The following is a 26219-nucleotide window of genomic DNA, read 5'->3' as shown; positions in this document are numbered from 1 at the left end:
TAGAAATACCACAAGTGGATGGCTTTAACAAACAGGAATCTATTCTATCACAGTCTAAGAGGCCAGAAGTCCAAATTCAGGATGCCAGCTCCAGGGGAAGCCTTCTGTGTCTGTTCTGGGGGAAGGTCCTTGTCATCAGTCTTCCCCCAATCTAGGAACTTCTCAGCACAGGGACCCCAAATCCAAAGGACACGCTCACTCCTGGCTCTTGTTTCTTGGTGGTAAAAGGTCCCCGTCTCTCTGCTCACTTCTCTCTTCTGTATCTCAAAAGAGATTGACTCAGGATACAACCTAATCTTGTAGATTGAGTCCTGCCTCATTAACATCATAGAGGTAGATTTACAACACACAGGAAAATCACATCAGATGACAAAATGGTGGACAATCACACAATACTGGGAATCATGACCTAGCCAAGTTGACATACATTTTCGGGGGACATGATTCTATTTATAACAGGACCTTAAATAGTTGGAGAAGTGTGGTATTATGTACTCACGTAATGTTCATCCACAATATTAGTTTAATATAGGTTTATTTAAATTGCAAATAAGTCTACAGTTCCATTAATAGGTAATTGGTTAAAGTATGAAACACTCTAGATATATATTGTTTATGTAGAAAAAATATTTTGCTGGACTCAGTCAAAAACAGATTACAAAATAGTATACTATATATAGTGTGTAAAATGATATAACCCAAACAAATCAAGTGAATGTTTACCAAAATAGTGTTTCTCTCCAAATGATCGGTTTTGGGGTGATTTTTTACTTGCTTAGTTTTTCCTTACAGTCCAAATTTTCTAGTTTCATTTTCAAGCATGAAAAAAATTTTTTTCCTCATTTGGGAAAATAAACTGAATTCCCACAGAACATTTTAAATTACTCAGCTATTTGATAGGACTTTTCATTACTATATCCACTACATAAACCAAATGTTTTACAGTGTGTACTAGGTTATTGGAGGTGAAAGGAACCTGGGCTTACAGTTCTTGGCTACCTCTGGCTGGCTCCAAATTAGAACAGCCCACAAGTATATGTGTATTGAGGGGAGGGGTGGACAGCTATATCTTCCCAGGAGACACATGGTTCCCATGAGGCCAGATGTATCAAAGGTCAAAGTATGGGTGTTAGGCATGAACCAGAGACCTACATCATCCTGAGACCAGAAGAACTAGTTGGTGCCCGGCCACAATCGATGACTGCCCTGACAGGGAGCACAACAGAGAACCCCTGAGGGAGCAGGAGATCAGTGGGATGCAGACCCCAAATTCTCATAAAAAGACCATACTTAATGGTCTGACTGAGACTAGAGGAATCCCGGCGGCCACGGTCCCCAGACCTTCTGTTGGCACAGGACAGGAACCATCCCCGAAGACAACTCATCAGACATGAAAGGGACTGGACAGTGGGTGGGAGAGAGATGCTGATGAAGAGTGAGCTAATTATATCAGGTGGACACTTGAGATTGTGTTGGCATCTCCTGTCTGGAGGGGGGACGGGAGGATAGAGTGGGAAGCTGGCAAAATTGTCACGAAAGGAGAGACTGGAAGGGCTGACTCATTAGGGGGAGAGCAAGTAGGAGTACGGAGTAAGATGTATGTAAACTTGTATGTGACAGACTGACTTGATTTGTAAACGTTCACTTGAAGCTCAATAAAAGTTAATTAAAAAAAAAAAGTATGGGTGTTAGGAGTTCACTGTACACCAGGAAGTTCTCAGAGGCGCCAAAGTTTCTTGAGGGACTGTAGTTTTTTTTTTACTAAATGAAATCTTGGCACTGACAGAGCTATTCCTGCTGTTTGAAGTTACACAAGGACCGCGTGGAAGTCAGGTGTGGAGAGGGTGATGCTTGTTCTCATTTTTCACGTTAAGGGGATAAAAGCTACCAGCAGATAACATTATTTCTCATGCTTCAAAGGACAATCTACCAGCCCGTTCCTAACCAATTTCGACTGGATACAAATATATACACATAACTAATGATTGTTTTTATTTCCAACTGATAACACAGATAACACAATTAACAAGGGCCATTAGCTGTTTTTATCAACCAACAGATAGCATATGATTCTTAATGGTACGCACAAAATCCCTCGCTGCATTATTTTTCCAAATGTTTCTGTAGCTTTACTTTCAGCCTCACTTTTCTTCCATTTGGATTATTATTAAACCCCTTACCTTTAAAAAGCCCAAGATCTGTATTTAATTCTGACAAATTCTACTTTCATTCCCCGGCCCCTACTGTCACTAGACGCCTACCACCTGCCCATTCTCTTTATTCTTTAAGGTATCCCTTTGTTGTTGTAAGGTGCCATCAAGTTCATTCTGACTCATAATGACCTTAAAAAAAAAAAATTTTTTTTTTGTTTTAATGACCTTAAGTACAACAAAACGAAACACCGCCCAGTCCTACAGCATCCTCACAATCGTTATTATGCTTAAGCCCATTGTTGCAGCCACTGTGTCATCCATCTCCTTGACCCTCTACTTCACCAAGCATTTCCTTCTCCAGGGACTGATCGCTCCTGATAACATGTCCAAAGTATGTGAGACATAGTCTCGCCATCCTTGCTTCTAAGGAGCATTCTGGTTGTACTTCTTCCAAGCAGATTTGTTTGTTCGTCTGGCAGTCCATGGTATATTCAGTATTCTTCTCCAACACCACAATTCGAAGGTGTCAATTCTTCGGTCTTCCCTATTCATCATCCAGCTTTCACATGCATAGGAGGTAACTGAAAACAGCATGGCTTCGGTCAGGCGCACCTTAGTCTTCAAGGTGACATCTTCACTTTTCTACACTTTAAAGACATCTTTTGCAGCAGATTTGCCTAATGCACTGGTCTTTTGATTTCTTGACTGCTGCTTCCATGGGTGTTCCATCCCTTAGTATCTCCCAATCTGCCTGCTTTGACCTAAGTGGTTTTAAATATTCACATTATCATTATCTTAGACTGAAGGAACAGGAATGTTTATGGTTTAGCAAACACAAATAGGGCTGTCTTCAATTATCTGAAAGACCACTGTGTTTCCTGGAAGTTTCATGGAAGAAAGTTTTCAGTTCCACATAAGCAAAGACTGCCAGAAAGTTTAGAATGGAAACTTCATACAGAGATCCAATAGCTTGTCAGGGATTTTTGTAAAGGTCATATAAACACTAGCTGATCTAGATGGTCTTTAAAATCTCTCCCAACTCTCAGATTCTACAGTTTCAGGTGAAGGGGCAAAAGGTGTAGAGACTTCACTCCCAGTAATATGAGGGGTGTGAATGACACTGAGATCCAATTTAGTTACAGTCCAGAATTAGGCCAGTACAGCCTCTAGGCTAACTAGGGGACGCAAGGCAAGCATTTCCATTGGTCCGGTGGTTGTCATGGATTGAACTCTCTCCCCAAAAAATATGTGTATTAATTTGGCTATGCCATGATTCCCCGTAATGTATGATTGTCCACCATTCTGTCATCTAATGTGATTTCCCTATGTGCTGTAAATCCTATCCCTGTGATGTTAATGAGGTAGATCCCCAGCAGTTACGTTGATGAGATCTACAAGATTAGATTTTGTCTTGAGTCAATCTCTTTCCAGATATGAAAGACAGAAGCAAGGGACACTGGGACCTCAATACCACCAAGAAAGCAGAGCGAGAAGCAGAGCACATCCTTTGGACCTGGGGTCCCTGCACCTGAGATGCTCCTAGACCGGGGGAAGATTGATGACAAGGACCTTCCTCCAGAGCTGACAGAGAATGCATCCCCCTGAAGCTGACACCCTGATTTTGGACTTCTAGCCTACTAGGCTGTGAGAGAATAAATTTCCGTTTGTTAAAGCCATCCACTTGTGGTATTTCTGTTATAGCAGCACTAGATGACTAAGACAGTGGTAGAATTCTCACCTTCCATGAGGAAGACCAGGATTCGATTCTGGCCAAAGCACCTCATGCACAGCCATTGCCCCTCTGTCAGTGCAGGTTTGCGTGTTGTTACGATGTTGAACAGGTGGTAAGCACAGCTTCCAGACTAAGACAGACTGAAGAAAGACCTAGCGATCTAATTCCAAAACATCAGCCAGTGAAAACACTATGAATCACAATGATCTAATATGTAACTGATCATGGGGATGACACAGGACCGAGCAGCATTTTATCACGTTGTGTCAAGGCCGACTTTACAGCAGCTAAGAACAGCTCTAACTGGCAGCTGTCCAATGAGGCTTGTCTGTTCATTCACCTTAAAAGCAACAGTTGTCGTCACTGAAACTGCCAAATGCCCAAATCCAAAGCACCCACCCTTCCGTCCAGGAGCTGATCATGTCGCAGCAGATCATTTGGCATCCTTGTTGTGGTGTCTAGAAGTCTGCTTTGTCAGGAAAGCAACAAAAGGAGGTGCCGGGAGGGTGTTGTTGGGGTGGTACAGGGGACACTGCTTATATTCGCAAGGCCATGTGGTCCAGGCATAGCGGACAGCAACCACAGTACCATGACAAGGATTTATATTCAGGGCCAGGGTCCAGGTGGAAGACGTGTTCATGGGAGCCGAGAGCCACTTGCATTGATGGTCACTGCAACATGAGATCTAGTAAGAGAGTCACAAAATGGGAGTGGTCAGGTCAGTTAGAAGGGCGTTCCAACAGACTGGGAACTGCTTTTTCAGAGAGACTAGAAGGGAGGGAAGGAGCCATTCTTAGCCAAGGATCCATTTCCCACAGTGGCCAGAACACAGCTGAGTCTGGCTTGGGTCTTTTCAACTACAGGAACAGGCTGATTACAAATCCTCATGTGATTAAATAAATCAATAAATAAAACATCAACTTACAGAGGGAGACAAGGAAGCACAGTCACATAAAGCACTTATGCAAGCCTCCCTGAACGTTCTTCCTGTGATCTCTCCTACCAAATGGCAAAGCAGGCAGGAATGTGAGTGAACCCAGCAATACGGCTACCCCCCTGTAGCACTCCCAAAGGAGCTAAGGAATGAAGATGGAACATAAGGGAACTGTGGGTCATACGCTTTTCTCAAGCCAGAAAGAAATCCAGAGAACCCAAACCCAGTATCATCAAGTCAATTCTGACTCACAGCGATCTACAGGACAGAGGAGAACTGCCCCATACAGTTTCCAAGGAGCAGCTGGCGGATTCGAACTGCTGGCCTTTTGGTTAGCAGTTGAGGAACTGGAATATTCTTTCATCTCCTCCAATGCCCTCTCTTCACCCTGTAGCCTAATAGTGTCTTGATACCGAAAGACACTCATTTAAGTGTTCCATCTAGGAATTCTCTCACCCTCACCCCAAATCAATAGCTCCAGTCCCACAGTGGAAGGATCCCTACTAGGTATTAGATGAAAACAGTCTTATTACAGTAATTCAAACTAAGTTACAAATCACCAAGCTTAATCCTCTCAAAACAAACAAAAAAAAACCCCATGGTCATCAAGTCAATTCCAACTCATAGCGACCCTATAGGACAGACTAGAACCACCCCATAGCACTTCCAAGGAGTGGCTGGTGGATTTGAACTGCCAACCTTCTGGTTAGCAGCCGAGCTCTTAACCACGGCACAACCAGGGTTTCGATCCTCTCACTAAAGACACTAAACTCAAAATAATAATGAGAATTTAGGATAGTGTGACAAAAAAAAAACACCCAAGGATAAGGAATATTCTGAAGCAAGGATCCTTTTAATAGGGAACTTACAGATAAAGCTGTAGGCCCTTCCCAGAGCAAAGACGGTTGCTTTGGGGATAAAATACAAAAGGAATATTATTTTAATTTGGACTCATTTTCCTTTCCTTGACTATCCTATCAAAATTGCCTCCAAGCTAAATAATTAATACACTTTCTCCTCACTTATCGACTATCTCGTATTTCGCATTTATGACAATAGTAAAAAAAAATCTACTATCCAACTACCTTGCACATTAATGACGTACAACTGGCAGCAATCAATGCAAAGGTGCCAGGCGAGAGTAATGCTGGCTTTGATGGTCAACTTGGCTAGGCCATGAATCTCAGTGGTTTGGCAGTTATGTAATGATGTACTTCGGCAGTTATGCAATGATGTAATCTGGCAGTTATGTAACAATGTAGTCATCCTTCATTTTCTGATCTGATATGGTCATCCTCCACTTTCACCTAACGCTGATTTCACATAACGACCTGGTCTTTGGAACCCAATCATGTTGATAAGTGAGGAGAGGGTGTAGTTGTCCATTTTCCCCTCTGAGTTAAGCTCAGACCCCATCAGCCAAGACCTCACTCACAGTAATGATATAATGGGAGAGATGGGCCTCAGATTAGAGGAAATCCTGGCTCCCAACATAGGGTGAACCTGTGTTTTCTCTGTTAGTCTTCTCACCTCAAATATCTTGTTGTCCTGCCTCTGGACCTGGATTTTCTGGTAATATGTGAGGTTGAGCAGCCCCTTGTCAACCAAGAGTTCAATCTTCTCAAGCAGCGGTCCTTGGAAAGTCAAATGCTTCTCATCATAAGCCATAGCACGGGCTCCCAAGTGCAACCTATATGCCACGGTTTGTTTATCTCGAGGGTGGATGCTATAGGATAAAGAGCAAGTACAGAACTTTGGGTTTGAGCTCAACAATAACTACATTAAAAAAAAAAAAAGGAACTTATACAGAGACACCCGTTAAGAAGGTGAGAGTAAAGATGACTAAACCTAAAAGTCATTGCTCAGTGGTTAATTAGTTTAAGGGAAATGGTAAATCATAACCACAGATGGGGCTCTGGGTTGGAAATCTTGAGATAATAGATGACTTGGAAAGAAGGGAAGGACGGAGGGTAGGAGGGTGGGAAGAAAGAAACAGTAATGAAATTAACCTAGGAGAGCTAACTTATAAGACTATTCCAGCTGCTAAAAGTCATGTGTTTCATCTGAATCAGCTGTTCAATATTTGGTCCCCTTCAGGCTTTATTTACTCATTTAATAAATATTATCAAGCTCCTAGTACAATCTAGACATGATATGTTGGGCTCTACTCCACATCTGAAATCCCCTCTTATCCTACATCTAATGCATGTTATTCATCAGGACTGTTCACAAATATTCCATTACCTCTCCTTCTGGTACATGGTAGAATTCCATTTCCTCCTCTCACTGAAACTAGGCATGGCTTTCTTTGGCCAATGCAATGTTAGCGAAAGTGACTTCTGTTGCTTCCAAGTGGAAGCATTTAATTGCCAGGGCAAAGACTTCAAGGTGACCACAGGAGCATAGATCGACTTGGAGCCTCTGTCACTCTGGGTCTGTGAATGGCTACAAGGAGATAAGCCTCTCTATTGATCTTCTTTGAACATGTAGCGTGAACAAGAAATAAATTTTTGTTGCATCAAACCACTGAGATGCTGCTGGGCTTTTATTACCGCAGCACATCCCAGCATAAATAACTGCTCTGTAACGCTTCTCCATATGCCAATCCTTAGACCACCTGCTGTCTGCCCCTCACGAATGAATATCAGAGTGACGGACTAAAGACCAAGAACATATATTACTCAAGCAAAGCCCAAGAAGCAACATACCTGCCAAAAGGAGAATTCCTATCCCCGAGATCCATAGCGACAGCCATGAAAGTGTTGGGCATCCTTACGTTGGGGGCATAGCCAAAATCTGCTGTCTGGTGCCAACGGATTTGGGGAAATCCCTCCTCTGAAGTGGAGTTAGACAAATCTGAAGACAACTAGAACATAGAGATATGGTCACTTTTATTGTGATCAGAATCCTAAACTGGAGTCTTTTTCACCGACAGAGCCTTCCGGGCTCTGTGTAACCCATTTGTTCAAATGTTCATACAACAAGGATTTACTGAGCTTCTCTGTTGTGGCAGTCTTTCCAACAATGGATGCAAGAACCTCTCTCATCCCACATGCACTTTTACAATGTAACTTCAGCTTATCTCCCATCCAGAGACAAAGTCTATTTCTCTCCCCACTGAACTTGAGTTGGCCCTGTGATTCAACAGGATGCTGGCGAAGTGACCTCTGAGTCTATGCCTTAAAAGGCTTTGCCTTCTGATTTCATTCTTTTGAAACCTTGAGCTACCCATGTAAAGAAGTTCAGCCACTATGCTGAAAAGACTAGAGAGGCCTGGGAAACTGAAAGATCATGAATAGAAAACAGCTCTAATGTCCCAGTAATCCCAGCTGAGGAGCTGGTCACGTGAATGCGGGTGTCTTAAATCCTCCAGTACAAATGGCAGCCAAATGAGCAGGCCCAGCTGATACCACGTTGGGCAGAGATAAGCCATCCCAGTTGAGCCCTGCCTGGTCAACCACAGAATCGTGAGCAAACAAATGGCTAATGTTTTAAGTCACTAAGTTTTGGGGGCAGTTTGTTACATAGCAACAGATAACTGATACGTCTACATACAACACAGGGCTAGGCATTGTGGGAAAGCAGAGAAAAGCCTACCCTTGAGCATATGGTAAATTACATCAAAGAGCCCAATTCTTTACCCTCTTGTCATGTAGCTTTGCAGTTCCTCCCATTTTGAGGAAAGTTATATTTCCCATCCCTTGATTCTGAGCTCAGTCATGTGATTTGCTTTGGCCAAGAGATGGAGGCAGTAGTGAGGTGTGTAAATTCCTAGTCTGCACCTCAAGAGACCCTGCCTAGTCCTAATTGCTCTTTTGTATTTCTGCTATTGTAAGGGGGAGCAGGAGAGCTTGCACTCAGGAAGAGGAAGAGGCAGGGGTAGTGACATTCCTCAGTAAGACAATCCTTACAAAGAAGGAGACGGGGTGGTGATATTCCTTAATAAGATGGTCCCTACATAGTTAAACTTTAAGCCAAAGAAATGATCTTTACAGGGGTTTTTGATTTGATAAAGTCCTTAACTTGATAAACTCCCTAACTTGGTAATTAAACCTTAAGCCAACAAAATAGTCTTCACGGGTGGGGGGGGGTGGACGGGTCTTGTCCTGGCTTTTAAATGTTAACAGAGACAGATAAAGAGACAAAAAGGGTATAAAACCCTAAAAAAAAAAACAACTGTGGGGGCACTCAGATTCTTTCTCTACCTGAGTGCCTGCTTGATGCTTCCTAGTCAGGTGTACTTTTACTACTAACCCTCTGCTTGCTAATAAACCTCTGCTCACTTGGCACTATTTGTCTCAGTGTTTGAATTCTTTCCTACACCCAAGACAGGAACTGAGGCCATTCTCCAGTAACACTATCACCATGAGAAGGACATGCCTGGGCTAAGCCCACCGGTCTCTGGACAAGGATGAGGGTTGTGGATAGAGCAACCTCATCTAATCTGCTCCAACTAAGTCTAGCCTGGAGCAGAGCCCCCCAGCTGACCCAAAAAGATATGAAAGAGGCCAGTTGAGATCAGTCAACCTCCAGCTACCCAGATACATGAGCTTTATAATAATAAATAATGTGTCTGCAGCAACAGAGGAAGGAGGAGAGTCAAGAACAGAAGGAGGATAAGGAATGTGTGGCTAATTGCCTCCATGAACAACTGCCTCCTTTGCTATGAGACCAGAACAACTGGATGGTCCTGGCTACCATTACTGAATATTTTGATCAAAGATTCTATAGAAGAATCCTGATCAAAAGAGAGGAAATATGGAACAGAATTTCAAATTCTCATGGACTCCAGACTTCCAGACTCCTGAAACTATTACCCTGAGGTAATTTTTAAACCTTAAACCAAAAATATCCCCTGAGGTCTTTTTAAAACCAAACAATAATTTAGCATAACTAGTAAAAAATGTCCACTTTGAGCATTGTGCTCTTTCAAGATCTATCTATATGGGATCAAACTGACAACAGCAACTCAAAAGATTAGATAGGAACCTTAGGGGGCAATGAGTGTATGTTAATGTGTGAGGAAAAACTCAGAAAAGGTGGGTGAGAATGGCTGCACAACTTGAAGAATGTAATTAGTGTCACTGAATTGTACATGTAGGAACAGTTGAATTGGTGTATGTTTTGCTGTGTATATTCTCAACAACAAACTATATAAAATTTTTAGTAGTAATAATAATAAATGTTGTTTTAAGCTACTGAGTTTTGAGGTGGTTTGTTACATAGCATTAGCTAACTGGTACAAGTAGTTTATAGCTTTGTTGGGAGAAGAGACCTGCACATAAGCATTGTTAATAAAAAACAGCATAAGTGCAGCAGTTAAGCTCTCGGCTGCTAAACAAAAGGCTGGTGGTTCAAACCCACCCAGCCACTCCATGGGAGAAAGACCTGGTGATCTGTTCCTGTAAAGAGTACAGCCAAGAAAACCCTATGGGGCAATTCTACTCTGTCACATGGAGTCACTATGAGTTGGAATCAACCTGACAGCACCCAACAACACCATCAAATTAAAAAAAATAAAAAAATTATTTTTTTATTTGAAAATAAAAAATAGTATGGATTAAATGCTAAAGTGGTGGCATAAAGAGTAAGTGTTAGACATTTATAGGATTATTGTTAGAAAAAGATAACTATATTATTATAGGAAAACATGGCCTGAAAATGCTTTTTTTTTAATGTGGATTAAAAAAAAAAAAAACCAAACCCAGTGCCATTGAGTTGATTCTGACTCGTAGCGACCCTATAGGACAGAGCAGAACTGCCCCATAGTTTCCAAGGAGCGCCTGGAAGATTCAAACTGCCGACGCTTTGGTTAGCAGCCGTGGCACTTAACCACTATGCCACCAAGGTTTCCATTACATGTGGATAAAAATAGGCACAGAAAATAAGAGAAGTCACTTCAAGTAGGACTGCTCAGATTTCACATATTAAAACCTTAAAAGATGCAGAGGTAGGAAGGGGAAAGGCAGTTTTGAGAGACAGCAATCTAGCTAGAATGGAGGATTTATGTGGGAAAGACACCGTTAGAAAGACAGTGAGGCATTGTTTGTACCGAGTTTGTACTTCATTCTGTAAGTGACAGGGAGCCACTATAGAGGTGATGGCAGCACCACACTGGGAGTATACTAAACGCCCCTGAACTGTACACTTTCAAATGGTTAATTTTATGTCATGTGAATTTCACCTCAACAACAACAACAACAACAAAAAGATAGGGAGCCACTGATGTTATGATGTGATCAAAGGACTATTTTAAGAGCTCTATCTAGTGGTCATAAAAATGGGTCTGGAAAGAAAAAAAGGATGGAAGCAAAGAGACTGACTTGTTAAGAAAATACTATAATATTCTAAACATAATAAAAGAAAGGTCTAACCTAGAAGGACAGTAGTGGGAGTGGGATGGTTAGGTACAAGGCAACCTGAAAGACAAACTGACAAAACCAAGCAACCAGCCGGATCTGGCGCACAAGAGAAAGGATAACATCCATCCCTCGAAATCTGTAACATCTGAATTATCTGCTAGGAGTCTAGGGCATCTCACCAAGTAATATAAGAATATTTGAGAACTGATATTTTTCCAGAAAATGTCTGTGGGATGGATCAACAGCTCATATCAGTCAGCTCATTCATTTATTTAACAACTATGCACTGAGCACCTACTCTGTGCCAGGCACTAATACTGGCCCAGGAGACAGAGCTGTGAACATAACAAAAATCCCTTCCTTTGCTTACATTCTAGTGAAGGGAGATACGCAAGAAACAAGATGAACATGACATAGTATATGAGGAAGTGACAATGGCAATGGAGAAAAATATAGCAGGGAAGGGGGATCAGGATTGCCAGGGTTGAGCAAAGGCTAGAAGGAGGTAAAAGAGGAAGCCACAGGATATCTGGGTGAATGTACTAAAGACCACTGAATGGTATAATTTAAAATGACTGATTTTATGTTATGTAAATTTATGGATGTGGTAGGCAGAATTTTAAGTTTAACCCCTTATGCCCTCCCCTGAGGTGTGGGCAGAACCTCTAACTTGCTTCTCAGCAACAGAATGTGGCAAAGATAATGGGCTATCACTCCCTGACTATGTTGTGTTATATGGCAAAGATGAACGGATTTTACGGTGCCCGGCTACCACCAATGACTGCCCTGACAGGGAACACAACAGAGAATCCATGATGGAGCAGGAGAACAGTGGGGTGCAAACCTCAAATTCTCATAACAAGACCAGTCTTAATTGTCTGATTGAGACTAGAGGGGCCCCAGAGGTCGTGGTCCCCAGACCCTGTCAGCCCAAGACTGAAACCATTCCCAAAGCCAACTCTTCAAACAAGGATTGGACAGGGCTATAAGACAGAAAATGATACTGGTGAGGAGTGAGCTTCTTGGCTCAAGTAGACATGTGAGACTATGTGGGCAGTTGTTGCCTGGAGGCGAGATGAGAAGGCAGACGGGGGCAAGAGCTGGTTGAATAGACAAGGGGAATACAGGGTAGAAGGAGGAGTGTGTTGTCTCATTAGTGGGAGAGCAGCTAGGAGTACATAGCAAGGTGTATATAAGTTTTTGTATAAGAGACTGACTTGATTTGTAAACTTTCACTTAAAGCACAATAAATTAAAAAAAAAAAAAAGATGAAGGGATTTTGCAGCTGTAAGGTCCCTCATCAGTGGACTTCAAGACAATCAAAAGGGAGAGTATCATAGTTGACCTGATCTAATCAGGTGAACCCTTTAAAAGAGAGTCGAGAAGTCAGAAAGTCTACTCTTGGCCTTCAAGAAGCAAGCTGCCATGAGTACTGCAACAAAATGAATACTGCTGACAACCACATGAGCTTGAAAGAGAACCCCCCAGCCTCAGATGAAACCCCAGCTCTGGTCGACACCTTGATTCCAGCCCTGAGCAGAGAATCCAGCTACACCATGCCCACATTCCTGACCTACGGAAACTGTGAGGTAATTAATGTCTATTGTATTAAGCCAGTAAATTTTTGGCAATTTGTTGTGCAGCAATAGATAACTAACACACTGTGGAGAGAACTTTCCAGGCAGAAAGAAAGAAAATGAAAGCCCCTGGGGCAGAAGTTGGAGACCCTGGTGGCATAGTGGTTGAGTGCTATGGTTGCTACCCAAAAGGTACGCAGTTTGAATCCACCAGGCGCTCCTTGGAATCTCTATGGAGCAGTTCTACTCTGTCCTATAGGGTTGCTGTGAGTCAGAATCGACTCTACGGCAACAGATTTGGTTTTTTTGGTTGGGGCAGGAGTATGCCTGGTGTGCTTAAAGAAAAGTAAGGCAGCCAGTGTGGCTGAAGTGGAGTAAGCAAGGAGAGAATTAGGAGATGAGGTCAGAAAGGTAATGAGGGCTGGTGGCGGGGGAGGGGGCAGATCACACATGGCTTTGTTGACCTCAGTGATACAAGGGAGCCACTAGAGGCTGTTGACATGGCTTATATTTTACAGGCTCACTTTGACATACTGACAATAGCCTACAGGGAGAGAAAAGGTAAAAGCAGGAAGACAGGAGCTACTAAAATAATTCAAGGGAAAAATGATGGTGGCTTAGCCTAGCGTAAGCAAAGTAAAGGGAGTGAAAAGTGGTCAGATTCTGTATAGCTATTGAGTCAAGAGGATTTGCTTCCATCTACTTTGAAAGTTGATATACTCCCGCTCCTGGAAAGGATAGAGGCTCCGGAAAAATTCTTTAATATTACTGTGACAAGTGCGGTCCCACCGTTTTTTCCTTCCCTACTTCCCCAACGTTTACACCACCCCGTTCTTTCATTTAGATAGCATCTTATCATTAACCCTACTTCTAGTCAATGAGAGACATTAAACTATTTTTTTTTTCTCTCTTTTACAAGCCATAATTTAGCAATACAATAAGTCAAACCACAACTAGAAGACAGTCTGGGCCAACGAATACAGTCCTTTGACTTCGTTTCAAAATTTCTGACCCTATCAAAGGAGCTGTGTTATAAGTAGACTGCTCCACCCAGTCTGATTACTCAGGAAATACCTGAGATTATCCCTACAAATGGGCCAAAGGAAGCTTAAATAGAGGACATTTTCTGCTTCCTGAGTTGCTCAGAAAGAATAGAAAACCATCAAGAAAACACTGACGAGGCTGCAGTAGTAACAGAAAGCAGCCTTGGGTATAAGGAACTTAAAGGACATTTCCAATTCTCTTACTAAAAAGACATGGCGGCAAAACAAATTTAATATTTGAAATAATAAAGCTGCCTGAAGCTTCAAAATGGAATTTCATGAAAACTAGAAAATGGGACTAAAAAGATCCAGCGAGTAACCCTACTTCCACAATATCCAGAAGACTGAAAGTGGAACCATGTTCACCAGCCAGTGCCATGAGGATGAGAACAACAGAATTACTGGAAAAGAGTCTACAGTAAGTACCAGCCTGAAGCCCAACAGGAAGAAATACTAATCACAGCCACTCAAGCCAAGGGTGCTGTCTAAAATGGAAGTTTGCTGCATATTCCTGCAGCAATTCCCCATATTTCACTGACTGCACTACTACATATTGGCCACATGGGGGAACCAGATTACTCAATACTCAAAGTAATTTCTTGTGTTTTTCCTAATCTGAGATCCCACCAGAGCACTGTTCAGTCTCTCACAGGGATTACTAGAAACAGGGCTGCTGATGAAGGCACAGGCCAACCAAATATAAAGGTGACCACATTCAGAGGATGTGACAAATCAGACCGCAGTTTGTAGCCTGTTCCACGGCTCCTCAAACCCCTTTAAAAATGCAGACGTCTAAATTCCAGTCTCCAGCCTTCTGCTCTTCTTTCTCTCCCATGCTTCAGATCATTCTCCACTAACTCTGGATACATGTGTCTAGTCCTCCTCCCTCTATAAGCTCAGGCCCTCCATCTCTAACTGTGCCCTGGTTACTTCAGCTGTCATTTCAAACCCAACATTTCTATAAAGCCAGTTCCTCTTTCCTTATGTACCACTGTCTCCCCGGATTTTCTCATCTCTCATTAATAATAACAGTCACTAATGTTATTATCTAGCTCTTAACATGTACCAGGTTTTACATGAATTAACTCATTTAATACTGAAAATAACAAAGGGGTTCAACATCTTGTTCAAAACCACACAGCTAAAGACATGTTGGAGCAGGGGCTTGAATCCAGGCAGATCCCAAGCTCTGAACCATTATGATGTCATAGTTGGTATTTCCCTTTGATGGCAGGGACCATGTGTACAGTCTCATTTTCCCATAAGCAAGCACTGTATTTTTGTTGATGACAATAAAGCTAAAGCACAGAGGCAAAGTGACTTATACCAAACCATAAGGCATAAAGACAAGAACCAGGTCTGTCTCATTCCTGCTTCATTTCTAGCACCTTACACAGTTCATGGCAGCTAAGAAGCATTAAACACATACTTGTGGTTTGAACTGGCTGAAGTGACATTCAAATCACCATGTACACAGGCTAAGCGGGAAAAAAAAGGTACATCAAACGTCCAAATGTAGTTTTCACCAATGGTAATGTAGAATTGGTCACATGAGCTGCTTTTGAAAATAAATGAACAGAATGAACTTGTTTCAAAGTCAAAAACAAGTGTAGGAAGAAAGAAAGAAAAATGGCTAAAGAGGAATTTTAGGTGTATAGAACCTCTATCAAAATCTTTCTCCAAAAAAAGTGCAGGGTGAACCAGGACAAGGTAGAGGACATGGCAAGACGGTGAGAAGAACGTAATTGTGGGATTACGCAGAGGCAGAAGTCTGGAACTATGTACTGTGCATGCCCAGCTCAAATATTAAAGCCTCTCGTTACTGTTGTAAGGTGGGCCTTGTTTTTACAACACTTCCCTTTTTAATTTTCTCTGTTCCAGAGAAGCCAGACCTACTACCCTGCTACAACATCTAGGTCCTGGAGGGTTCATATGAACAGGTGAAGCAAGGCAATTGTGGACTTGTCAAACATGTTTGTTCCTTTTACGCAAGGCTGAGAGCTGAATCGACCAGTACTAGTACCACTTGCTGTCGAATCGATTCTGACTCATGGTGACTCCATGTGTGTCCGAATAGAACTCTGCTCCACAGGGTTTTCAACAGCTGATCTTTCAGAGGCAGATCACCAGGCCTTTCTTCTGAGGCACTTTGGGTAGACTCGAACCTCCAACATTTCAGCTAGCAGCCAAGTCTGTTAACCACATGCACCACCCACCTTTCTCTGAGATATGTTTTGTCATTCACGTGTTAAACATTATTTAATGAGTACCAACCAACTAGGCATTGAGAACACAAATGCAATCCAAGAAAACAATGGTCACGTGTACAACCTGCTTGCAAGTAAAAGGGGAACCCGAAGACGCGACAGAAGCGCGTTTCCAGGAAAGTCAAAGAAGGCCTGCTAACTCACATCAGGCCTGAGACCTAAAGGATGATTAAAAGCTATCTATGGAAGTGTGTGGGAGAGCGAGGTGGTTCTAGCAAAGAGCACACACAGTGGCCCAAGAGTGAGAGAGCATGGTCCCTTCTAGTGGGAGGGAAAGAATGACACCACGTTAGGGAGGGTGTGAGGATGCAAACTAAGTATAAATTCATACAACCATTCTATGGAGAAATTTGGGAATGCGTGCAAAGCCTTAAAAATGTGCCTTATGACCCAGCAATTTCATTTCTGGGAATTTACCTTTGGAAATAAGCCTGCATGCAATGATTTAGCTACAAGGAAAACAAATATGCTATTGCTTATAAGAGCAAAATGTTTAAAATAACCTAAGTGTCTATCTGTTGAGGACTAAACCAAAAAAGCCAACCCTGCTGCCGCCGAGTTGATTCTAACTCATAGCGACTGTATGGGACAGAGAACTGCCCTATAGGGTTTCCAAGGAGCGCCTGGTGGATTCAAATTGCCAACCTTTTGGTTAACAGCCAAATAGCACAATCATATTTTGGAATGCTCTGCAATCATTCTAAATTGAATTGAAGATTAATATTTACTGACATAAAAAAAAGTTTGTAATATGACATTAAAAGAAAAGCAAGATATGATACAATACTGTATTATGGCTTGGATCTCATTTCAAACATATATGAGCCTACTAAAAATATAGATATGGGTTTATATATACGAGCCGAAAAAAGCCTGCTTATTTCTGGATTGTGGAATTATAAATATTTTTAGCTTTTTTTTTGCTTATCTTTCTCTTTAACATTTTCTTTAATGAAGGTGTAATGCTTTTATAATAAGAAATATTAGCCACTTATTAACTTTTTAAGAAAATTTAATTGTCCCATCAGTGAACTGAGATGAATTAGGTCTCCCATTCAGTTCTCAGCCAGCAGGTGATAAGGGGAAAATGGAATATGAATTACTGGAAAGAGACCTAAATAGTACAACCCCACCGTAGTCCCCGTAAACCCTCTTCCTCTCAAGACATACCTGGACAAATCCAAATGGGAAAAAACGTTCTGTCTCCCCTTGGGAGCCATAGTGAAAGGTTTGGCGCCAGTCTTCAATGAGTTCCGGGAAGGTGCAATTGTACAGGTCCACGTTATAATTCATATTGGACTCCCCTAGAAACAGTTGAAACTGTGAGAGGGGTTTGGGGTAGACTGCAAAAATAGCCACCCATTATCACTCTCCCTCCATCTACACCCTTTGGAGGGTGGCCATCTCAGTCTCTCTGAACTGGCCTTGTGCCTTGCCCAGACAATGGGGCATGCTGCAAGCTCTCTCATGATGCACATGGCCCCCTGAGATGACCACGTAAACCCATATGAATGACCTTACTGCAGGACGAAAGACCACCTGAGAACCATGGCATCCCAACAGATACACAGCTCCCAGCCAACAGACATCCTAGATCACCCAGCCATCAGACCACCTGCCAGGTCACCAAAGATGCACAGCAAATCTCAGGAGAAATTAGCTGAGCTAACCCAAACCAGACTCTGCTAACCTCCAGAATAGTGAGCTAAAGAGAAGCACCTGTGTTTTAAGCAACTGAGTTCTGCAGTGGTTTGTTAGACAGCAGAAACTAACTGATACAATGGAGAAACAGCCAGCTGAATACTCACCTTGGTACCATATCATGCCTTTCAGGACCATTTTATGTAGTGGATGGATCATGGCATTCCAGAGCACAGAATGCTTACTGGGACCTCTCACAGAGTCAGGGGAGATGAACCTGGAACACATAAGACACACAAGCATCACCAGAGAGCTAGCGACTTACCCTGTGATGATCCCTAAACTGGCAACACTCCAGCTTCTGCTGGGGTGAACTTCTGGTGAAACAAAGTCTTTTTGCTTCACTTAAAAAGATGAACAGTCACTGGCTCTCACCTCCAGGATCTTTCCATAAAAGTATACCAGCAAGTTTTCCATGAGTTCAGAGTGGGTCATTCCATTTAAATACCAGATAAGGTAACTAAAGACAGAGACAAGGGGTGTTTCATTATGAGTCACACAGACTAGTACACAGTGGATGGACACAGGTGGTTTTAAGCTTTTTCTTTTATAAGGAATGCTGTCGCTAATTCACTGCATACATGCTTAATTATTTCCTTAAGATGGATTCCCAGAAATGAAATGGTGGGGTCAAAAGACATACTTTTTAAGACTTTGAATGTGCTCCCAAATTTCTCTATAGAATGGTTGTATGAATTTATAATCTCAGCAGCTGTGTGGGAGAATCCCCGCTTCCCCACATCCTCTCTAGGCCCTCCATCCCCTAAAGATCTGGGAGAGCAAGGTGGGCTGGGTCTGGGGCTCCCTCCTACTCTATTGTGGGCCATTCTCTCAGTTCCAAAGTTCAATGTCTCCACTCTCCCACAGGCAAACTTTAACTCCAACTATACCAAGAGCTCAAGTCCTTCCTCCTCCTCGAGGCCTTCTCAGAGCAAATGAGACAATGTATGTGAAAGCAGTCCACACATCCTTCGTCTATGTTAATAACAGTGTCTATGTTAATAACAGCATCAGGACTTTTGTTACCTAGCCCTTTTCTCCACCCAAATATTATTCCTGATCTATCTTTTCCCAAGTGTGCTTTCACAGTCAGTATACCAACATATTTTTTTTGAGTACATGTTTATTATTTGTCCTTCTTGTTAGATTTTTATTCTCGTAGGCAACATAGCACAGCGGTTGGGAGTACAGACACTGAAGCCAAATTTTGTCACTTACTAAGTGTGTCCTGGACAAGTCTCTCTGAGACTTAGCATCATTGCCATAGTATGAAAATAGTATCTACACTTTGCGGGGTTGTTGTGAGTATTAAATAATACATATAAAGTACTTAAAGCAGGGTCTGACATATAGAAAGCGTTCAGTAAGTTTTAGCTATTACTACTAAGAAAAAGGGTCACTTCCTGACATATTCTCAGGTGACAGTGAAAGTACTTTACGTCCGCATGGAATAAGTTACACATATTCAATACATATTGGGACATTTAAATCATACCTGATTTACTGATTTCCCCAAAAGAAGACCATGATCCTTCTCTCTTACGTAATTCCCTGGTAGGTTTTCTCCCAGACTGGATGTCCTCCCCCCCAGTTTGGACACTTCTGGAGGGTGCTTTCTCACCCTTGCTTAGAGATTCCACAGGCTTTCAGTGACCTTCTAGATGACCAGGCTTCAATGGGTGTCCCACCCACACTGGAGGAGACCAGTCCGATGGGGTACTGCAGTGTGTCATACAGGTAACGTCCAAACAGCCAGCACACCGCTGACATGTACGTGAAATCTCCGTGGCCTAAGTTTTCTGTTCAAAGAAATAGAGAAAAAGAGGGAAGAGTAGATGGATACAGACTATAACACTACATGGGTCTAGATGAGAAGGATGGTTATGGGTCATCCCCTGCCTTCCTTTCTAAGACTTTTCAAAAATAAGGTACGACTGAGAGGCTGTAGGGAGACGTATCTCCCCATGCCTGGAGGCCTCCTCCATACCCTCCTCATTGGTCTTGACACTATTATCTCTTTCAAACCTGCCCTAAGGAGAATCTTTTCCAAAGGGGAAAAATATAGCTTTAGTAGTAGTTTCCTTTTATCTGTCTTTGTTTTTTTTATTGTGGTAAATATATATGTAACAAAACACTTGACATTTCATCAATCGTCCCATGTACAGTTCCGTGACATTAGTTACGGTTATTATTGTTCAACCATCATCTTTATCCCTTCCCAATATCTACCATCACCCTTCACAGAAGCTCAGTGTTCCCTAAGCACCGAGTCCTCCTTTCTCCCTCCTTCTCAACTGCCCCTGGTAACCACTAACAAACTCTTGTCTCTATACACTTGCCTATTCTAGATATCTCATTAAGTGGCATCATATAATATTTGTCCCTACACGTTGCTGGTTCTCGTAATGAGGAAATAGGGCTCCCTACTCAGACAGCGATAAATGGTAAGTATTATGTTCTCAATCCACGCATAAGTAACTCACTTAATAATCAGAGTCCAAAACTCTGGGGCCACGCAAGGAGGCTTCCCCGTGCTTCCCCATCCCTTACAGGCTCCTCAGAACCTGGAAATATTAACACTCCTTCCCAACAGGAGAGGATCCCCATGTTACCCTCTTCTATACCTCTCCTTGTACCCAGCCGCTAGCTCCACTTGGCTCTGTGGAAGAGAACAAGCGAGCAGGTGCCATGTTGAGAAGAAATGTGTATTTTTTTTTTAGCCAATTTTATACCTAAGGTAAGGAAAACTTGGACAGGTAAGTGATGAGACGTTTGGCCAAAAGGGGAATCAACAGAAACCAAAACAAGTGTTTACATTTGCAGCATAGCCTAGGTCTTTCGTCCACACTGCCAGTGACCAACATCAGGCCAGAATGGACAGTTCTGACAACAGAGGAAAGCTGACGAGGAAGGGAACATGCACACACACAAAACTGGTGAATCAATTCAACCCAATACTTATAAAAGATCTACTGTGGATAAGCTTTCACTGCCTGTACGTCAGATTGTCCTATTGTGGTAGCTTGCCTATTGCTGCGATGCTGGATGCTGTGCCACCAATATTCCAAATACCAGCAGGGTCACCCACAGTGGACAGGTTTCAGTGGAACTTCCAGACTAAGACAGAGTAGGAACAAAGGCCTGGCAGTCTACTTCTGAAAGTTAGCCAATGAAAACCTCATGAATCACTACAGAACACTGTCCAACTCGCTTACTTTGGACACATCATCAGGAAAGCTCAACTGCTGGAAGAGGACATCATGTCTGGGGAAGGGGAGGGTCAGTGAGAGAAGGGAGACCCTCAGTGAGACGGATTGGCACCATGACCACAGCGATGGACATGAACATGCTGGCGATCGTGAGGATGATGCAGGACTGGGCAACACTTCACTCTGTCGTACATAAGGTTGCCATGAATCAGAGTCAATTCAACGGCAGATATCCACCTATGGATCTATCAGCCTGGCACTGTGAATGATCCAAGCCCAACAGAGTTCTGTCACTCAAAAAGTTTACAGTGAAAGCAGGAATTCAAATCAATTTCAAATTATTTAAAATTGATCAAATACCTACTATGTGCCAGGCACTACTAGGTGGTTTGATTCAGATACAGTAAAAAAACAGACATGGAAAGACATGGTACCTCTCCTTGTGGATCTTATTAGTCCACAAAATAAGACTGTTGTTGTTGTTAGATGCCGTCGAGTCGGTTCCGACTCATAGCCACCCCACACACAACAGAACGAAACACTGCCTGGTCCTGCGCCATTCTTACAATTGTTGTTATGCTTGAGCCCATTGTTGCAGCCACTTTGTCAATCCATCTCGTTGAGGGTCTTCCTCTTTTCTGCTGACCCTGTACTCTGCCAAGCATGATTCCCTTCTCCAGGAACTGATCCCTCCTGACAACACGTCCAAAGTACGTAAGACACAGCCTTGCCATCCTTGCTTCTAAGGAGCATTCTGGCTGTACATCTTCCAACACAGATTTATTCGTTCTTCTGGCAGTCCATGGTATATTCAATATTTTTCACCAACACCACCATTCAAAGGCATCAATTCTTCTTCAGTCTTCCTTATTCATTGTCCAGCTTTCACATCCATATGATGTGATTGAAAATACTATAGCTTGGGTCAGGCACACCTTAGTCTTCAAGGTGACATCTTTGCTCTTCAACACTTTAAAGAGGTCCTTTGCAGCAGATCTACCCAATGCAATGCGTCTTTTGATTTCTTGACTGCTGCTTCCGTGGCTGTTGATTGTGGATCCAAGTAAAATGAATTCCTTGACAACTTCGATCTTTTCTCCCTTTATCATGATGTGGCTTATGGGTCCAGTTGTGAGGATTTTTGTTTTCTTTATGTTGAGGTGTAATCCATACTGAAGGCTCTGGTCTTTGATCTTCATTAGTAAGTGCTTCAAGTCCTCTTCACTTTCAGCAAGCAAGGTTGTGTTATCTGCATACTGCAGGTTGCTAATGAGTCTTCCTCCAGTCCTGATGCCCTGTTCTTCTTCATAGTCCAGCTTCTTGGATTATTTGCTCAGCATACAGATTGAATAGGTATGGTGAAAGGATACAACCCTGAGGAATGCCTTTCTTGACTTTAAACCACTCAGTATCCCCTTTGTTCTGTCCGAACAACTGCCTCTTGATCTGTGTACAGGTTCCTCATGAGCACAATTAAGTGTTCTGGAATTCCCATTTTTTACAATGTTATCCATAATTTGTTATGATCCACACAGTCAAATGCCTTTGCATAGTCAATAAAACACTGGTATTCTCTGCTTTCAGCCAGGACCCATCTGACATCAGCAATGATATCCCTGGTTCCACGTCCTCTTCTGAAACCTGCCTGAATTTCTGGCAGTTCCCTGTCAAGATACTGCTGCAGCCGTTTTTGAATCATCTTCAGCAAAATCTTGCTTGTGTGTGATATTAATGATATTGTTTGATAATTTCCACATTCGGTTGATCTCCTTTCTTGGGAACAGGCATAAATATGGATCTCTTTCAGCCGGTTGGCTAGGTAGCTGTCTTCCAAATTTCTTGGTATAGACGAGTGAGCACTTCTAGTGCTGCATCTGCTTGTTGAAACATCTCAATTGATATTCTGTCAATTCCTGGAGCCTCGTTTTTTGCCAATGCCTTCAGAGCAGCTTGGACTTCTTCCTGCAATACCATCGGTTCCTGATCATGTGCTGCCTCTTGAAATGGCTGAATGTCAACTAATTCTTTTTGGTATAATGATTCTGTGAATTCCTTCCATCTTCTTTTGATGCTTCCTGTGTCGTTTAGTATTTTCCCCATAGAATCCTACACTATTGCAACTCAAGACATGAATTTTTTCTTCAGTTCTTTCAGTTTAAGAAACGCTGAGCATGTTCTTCCTTTTGGTTTTCTACCTCCAGCTCTTTGCACATGTCATTAAAACACTTTACTTTGTGTTCTCCAGCCGCCCTTTGAAATCTTCTGTTCAGTTCTTTTACTTTATTATTTCTTCCTTTTGCTTTAGCTGCTTGATGTTCAAGGGCAAGTTTCAGAGTCTCCTCTAACATCCATCTTGGCCTTTTCTTTTTTTTCTGTCTTTTCAATGACCTCTTGCTTTCTTCATGTATGATGTCCTTGCACAACTCACCTGGTATTTGGTCATTAGTGTTCAGTGCATCAAATCTATTCTTTAAATGGTCTCTAAATGCAGGTGGGATATGCTCAAGTTTGTATTTTGGCTCTCGTGGACTTGCTGATTTTCTTCAGTTTCAACTTGAACTTGCATATTAAGCAATCAAAGGTCTGTTCCACAGTCCGCCCCTGGCTTTGTTCTGACTGATGTTACTGAGCTTTTCCATCGTCTCTTTCCACAGATGTAGTCAATTAGATTCCTGTGTATTCTGTCCGGCGAGGTCCATGCGTATAGTCACTGTTTATGGTGGCGAAAAAGGTACTGCAATGAAGAAGTCATTGGTCTTGCAAAAGTCAATCATGCGATCTTCAGCATTGTTTCTATCACTAAGGCCATATTTTCCAGCTACTGATCCTTGTTTCCAAATTTCGTGTTCCAATCACCAGTAATTATCAATGCATCCTGATTGCATGTTCGATCAATGTCAGACTGCAGAAGCTGGTAAAAATCTTCAGTTTCTTCATCTTTGGCCTTAGTGGTTGGTGTATAAATTTGAATAACAGTCATATCAACTGGTCTTCCTTGTAGGCATATGGATATTATCCTATCACTGACAGTGTTGTACTTCAGGATAGATATTGAAATGTTCTTTTTGACAATGAATGCAACACAATTCCTCTTCAAGTTGTCATTCCCAGCATAGTAAACTATATGATTATCCAATTCAAAATGGTCAATACCAGTCCATTTCAGCTCACTAATACCTAGGATATTGATGTTGATGCATTCCATTTCATTTTTGACAATTTCCAATTTTTCTAGATTCATACTCCGTACCTTCCAGGTTCCAATTATTAATGGATGTTTGCAGCTGTTTCTTCTCATTTGAGTCATGCCACATCAGCAAATGAAGGTCCCGAAAGCTTTAATCTATCCACGTCATTAAGGCTGACTCTACTTTGAGGAGGCAGCTCTTCCCCAGTTGTCTTTTGAGTGCCTTCCAACCTGGGGGGCTCATCTTCTGGCACTATATCAGACAATGTTCCACTGCTACATGACAGAGAGGCAGATGCTGTCAAATCTACTCTAATTTATGCTGACTTTATGTACAACAGAACAAAACGTTGCCCAGTCCTGTATCATCCTCATGATTGCTGGCAAATTCGAGTCCATCATTGTGGCCACTGTGCCAATCCATCTCACTTACAGTCTCCCTCACCCTCGCTGGCCCTCTACTTTCCCAAACATGGTGTCTTCCTCCGGCAATTGTTCCTTCCTGATGATGTGTCCAAAACAAGTGAGTCGGGCAACGTTCTGTTGTGATCCATGAGGTTTCCATTGGCTAATTTTCAGAAACAGATCACCAAACCGTTCTTCCTAATCTTAGTCTGGAAGTTCCATTGAAACCTGTCCACTATGGGTGACCCTGCTGGTGTCTGAAATACTGGTGGCATACCTTCCAGCATCACAGAAACACACAAGCCGCCACAGTATAACAAACTGACAGGGGAGTGGTAGAGCACTTAACAGACAGCAATAAATATTTGTTGACTGGTGTTGGCTGGCTGTGGGTAATAAAAACTGGCTGTGGGTAGCTGGTATAAAGGTGGGTTTGTGGATGGGCTGGTAGGGAGGAAAGGTAAATAGGAAGGAAGGAAAGAGGTGGGGAAGCCTCGAAGAAAGAGACAGAAGTTTATGACAGAGCTAGCATCTAGGCAAAAGAAATAATACGTGAAAAGGCATATAAAAAAGCAAACCCACTGCCTTTGAGTCCATTCCAACTCATTGTGACCCTCTAGGACACAGCAGAACTGCCCCTTAGGGTTTCCAAGGCTGTAAATCTTTACAGAAACAGACTGCCACATCTTTCTCCGATGGTGCTGCTGGTGAGTTCAAACCCCCAACCTTCAGTTAGCAGCTGGGCACTCAACCACTGCACCACCAGGGCTCCTTCAAAAGGCATATAAAAGAAGAAAAATTCTGAATGCATTTGGTTGGAATACTATTATGGATTGAATTGTGTCCCCCCAAAATATGTGTCAACTTGGCTGGGCCATAATTCCCAGTATTGCGTGGTTGTCCTCCATTTTGTGATCTGATGCAATTATCCTATGTGTTGTAAATCCTAACCTCTATGATGTTAATGAGGCAAGATTAGAGGCAGTTATGTTAATGAGGCAGGATTAGGTTGCCTCTTCAGTCAATCTTTTTTGATATATAAAACAGAGAATTGAGCAAAGAGGAGAGGGACCTCCAACCACCAAGAAAGACAAGTCAGGAGTGGAACACATCCTTTGGACCCGGGGTCCCTGCGCTGAGAAGCTCCTAGACCAGGGGAAGATTGATGACAAGGACCTTCCCCCAAAGCTGACAGAGAAAGAAAGTATTCCCCTGGAGCTGGCACCCTGAATTTGGACTTCTAGCCTCCTAAGCTGTGAGAGAATAGATTTCTTTTTGTTAAAGCCATCTAATTGTGGCACCGCTGTTACAGCAGCACTAGATAACTAAGACAAACACAGATTACAAAAAGAGAAAATGGAAGATAAAACTAGAAGGAGGTTGGAGCCATATCTTGGAGTTAAGAAAATGGAAAGCTACTTGAAAATGCTTGAGAATGAGATTGTATGGTGAGCAAAATAATGGCCCCAAAGACATCCATGCTCTAATCCCCAGAACCTGTGAATATGTTGGCTTACATGGCTAAAAGGACTTTGCAGATGTGATTAAGGTTAAGGACCTTGAAATCAGGACATTATCCTGTATTATCCAAATAGGGCCAATCGAACCACAAATCCTTAAAATTGGAGAGCCTTTCCCAGCTGCAGTCA

At 42.4% G+C, this 26219-nt stretch overlaps 1 protein-coding gene across 3 annotated transcripts in view; it reads right to left on the bottom strand.

Moving 5' to 3' along the window:
* Positions 1–26: 26 nt before the first annotated feature.
* SIAE (sialic acid acetylesterase) overlaps positions 27–26219 on the bottom strand; it is a 112151-nt gene continuing 85958 nt past the window's right edge. For all 3 annotated transcript variants that reach the window (XM_023557096.2, XM_023557097.2, XM_003417488.4), the window contains 6 exons: positions 19391–19568; positions 17877–17986; positions 17239–17372; positions 7528–7685; positions 6350–6545; positions 27–4570 (listed from right to left, as the gene is read on the bottom strand). In XM_023557096.2, the coding sequence (XP_023412864.1) occupies positions 4319–4570; positions 6350–6545; positions 7528–7685; positions 17239–17372; positions 17877–17986; positions 19391–19568 (1028 nt within the window). In that variant the 3' untranslated portion in view covers positions 27–4318. The remainder of the gene's footprint in view (positions 4571–6349; positions 6546–7527; positions 7686–17238; positions 17373–17876; positions 17987–19390; positions 19569–26219) is intronic.

The sequence above is a fragment of the Loxodonta africana genome, chromosome 15 (genome assembly GCF_030014295.1).
Source record: "Loxodonta africana isolate mLoxAfr1 chromosome 15, mLoxAfr1.hap2, whole genome shotgun sequence".
Taxonomy (NCBI): Eukaryota; Metazoa; Chordata; class Mammalia; order Proboscidea; family Elephantidae; genus Loxodonta; species Loxodonta africana.
The sequence above is the reverse complement of the archived record's forward strand: the minus strand, read 5'-3'. Positions and strand labels throughout refer to the sequence as shown.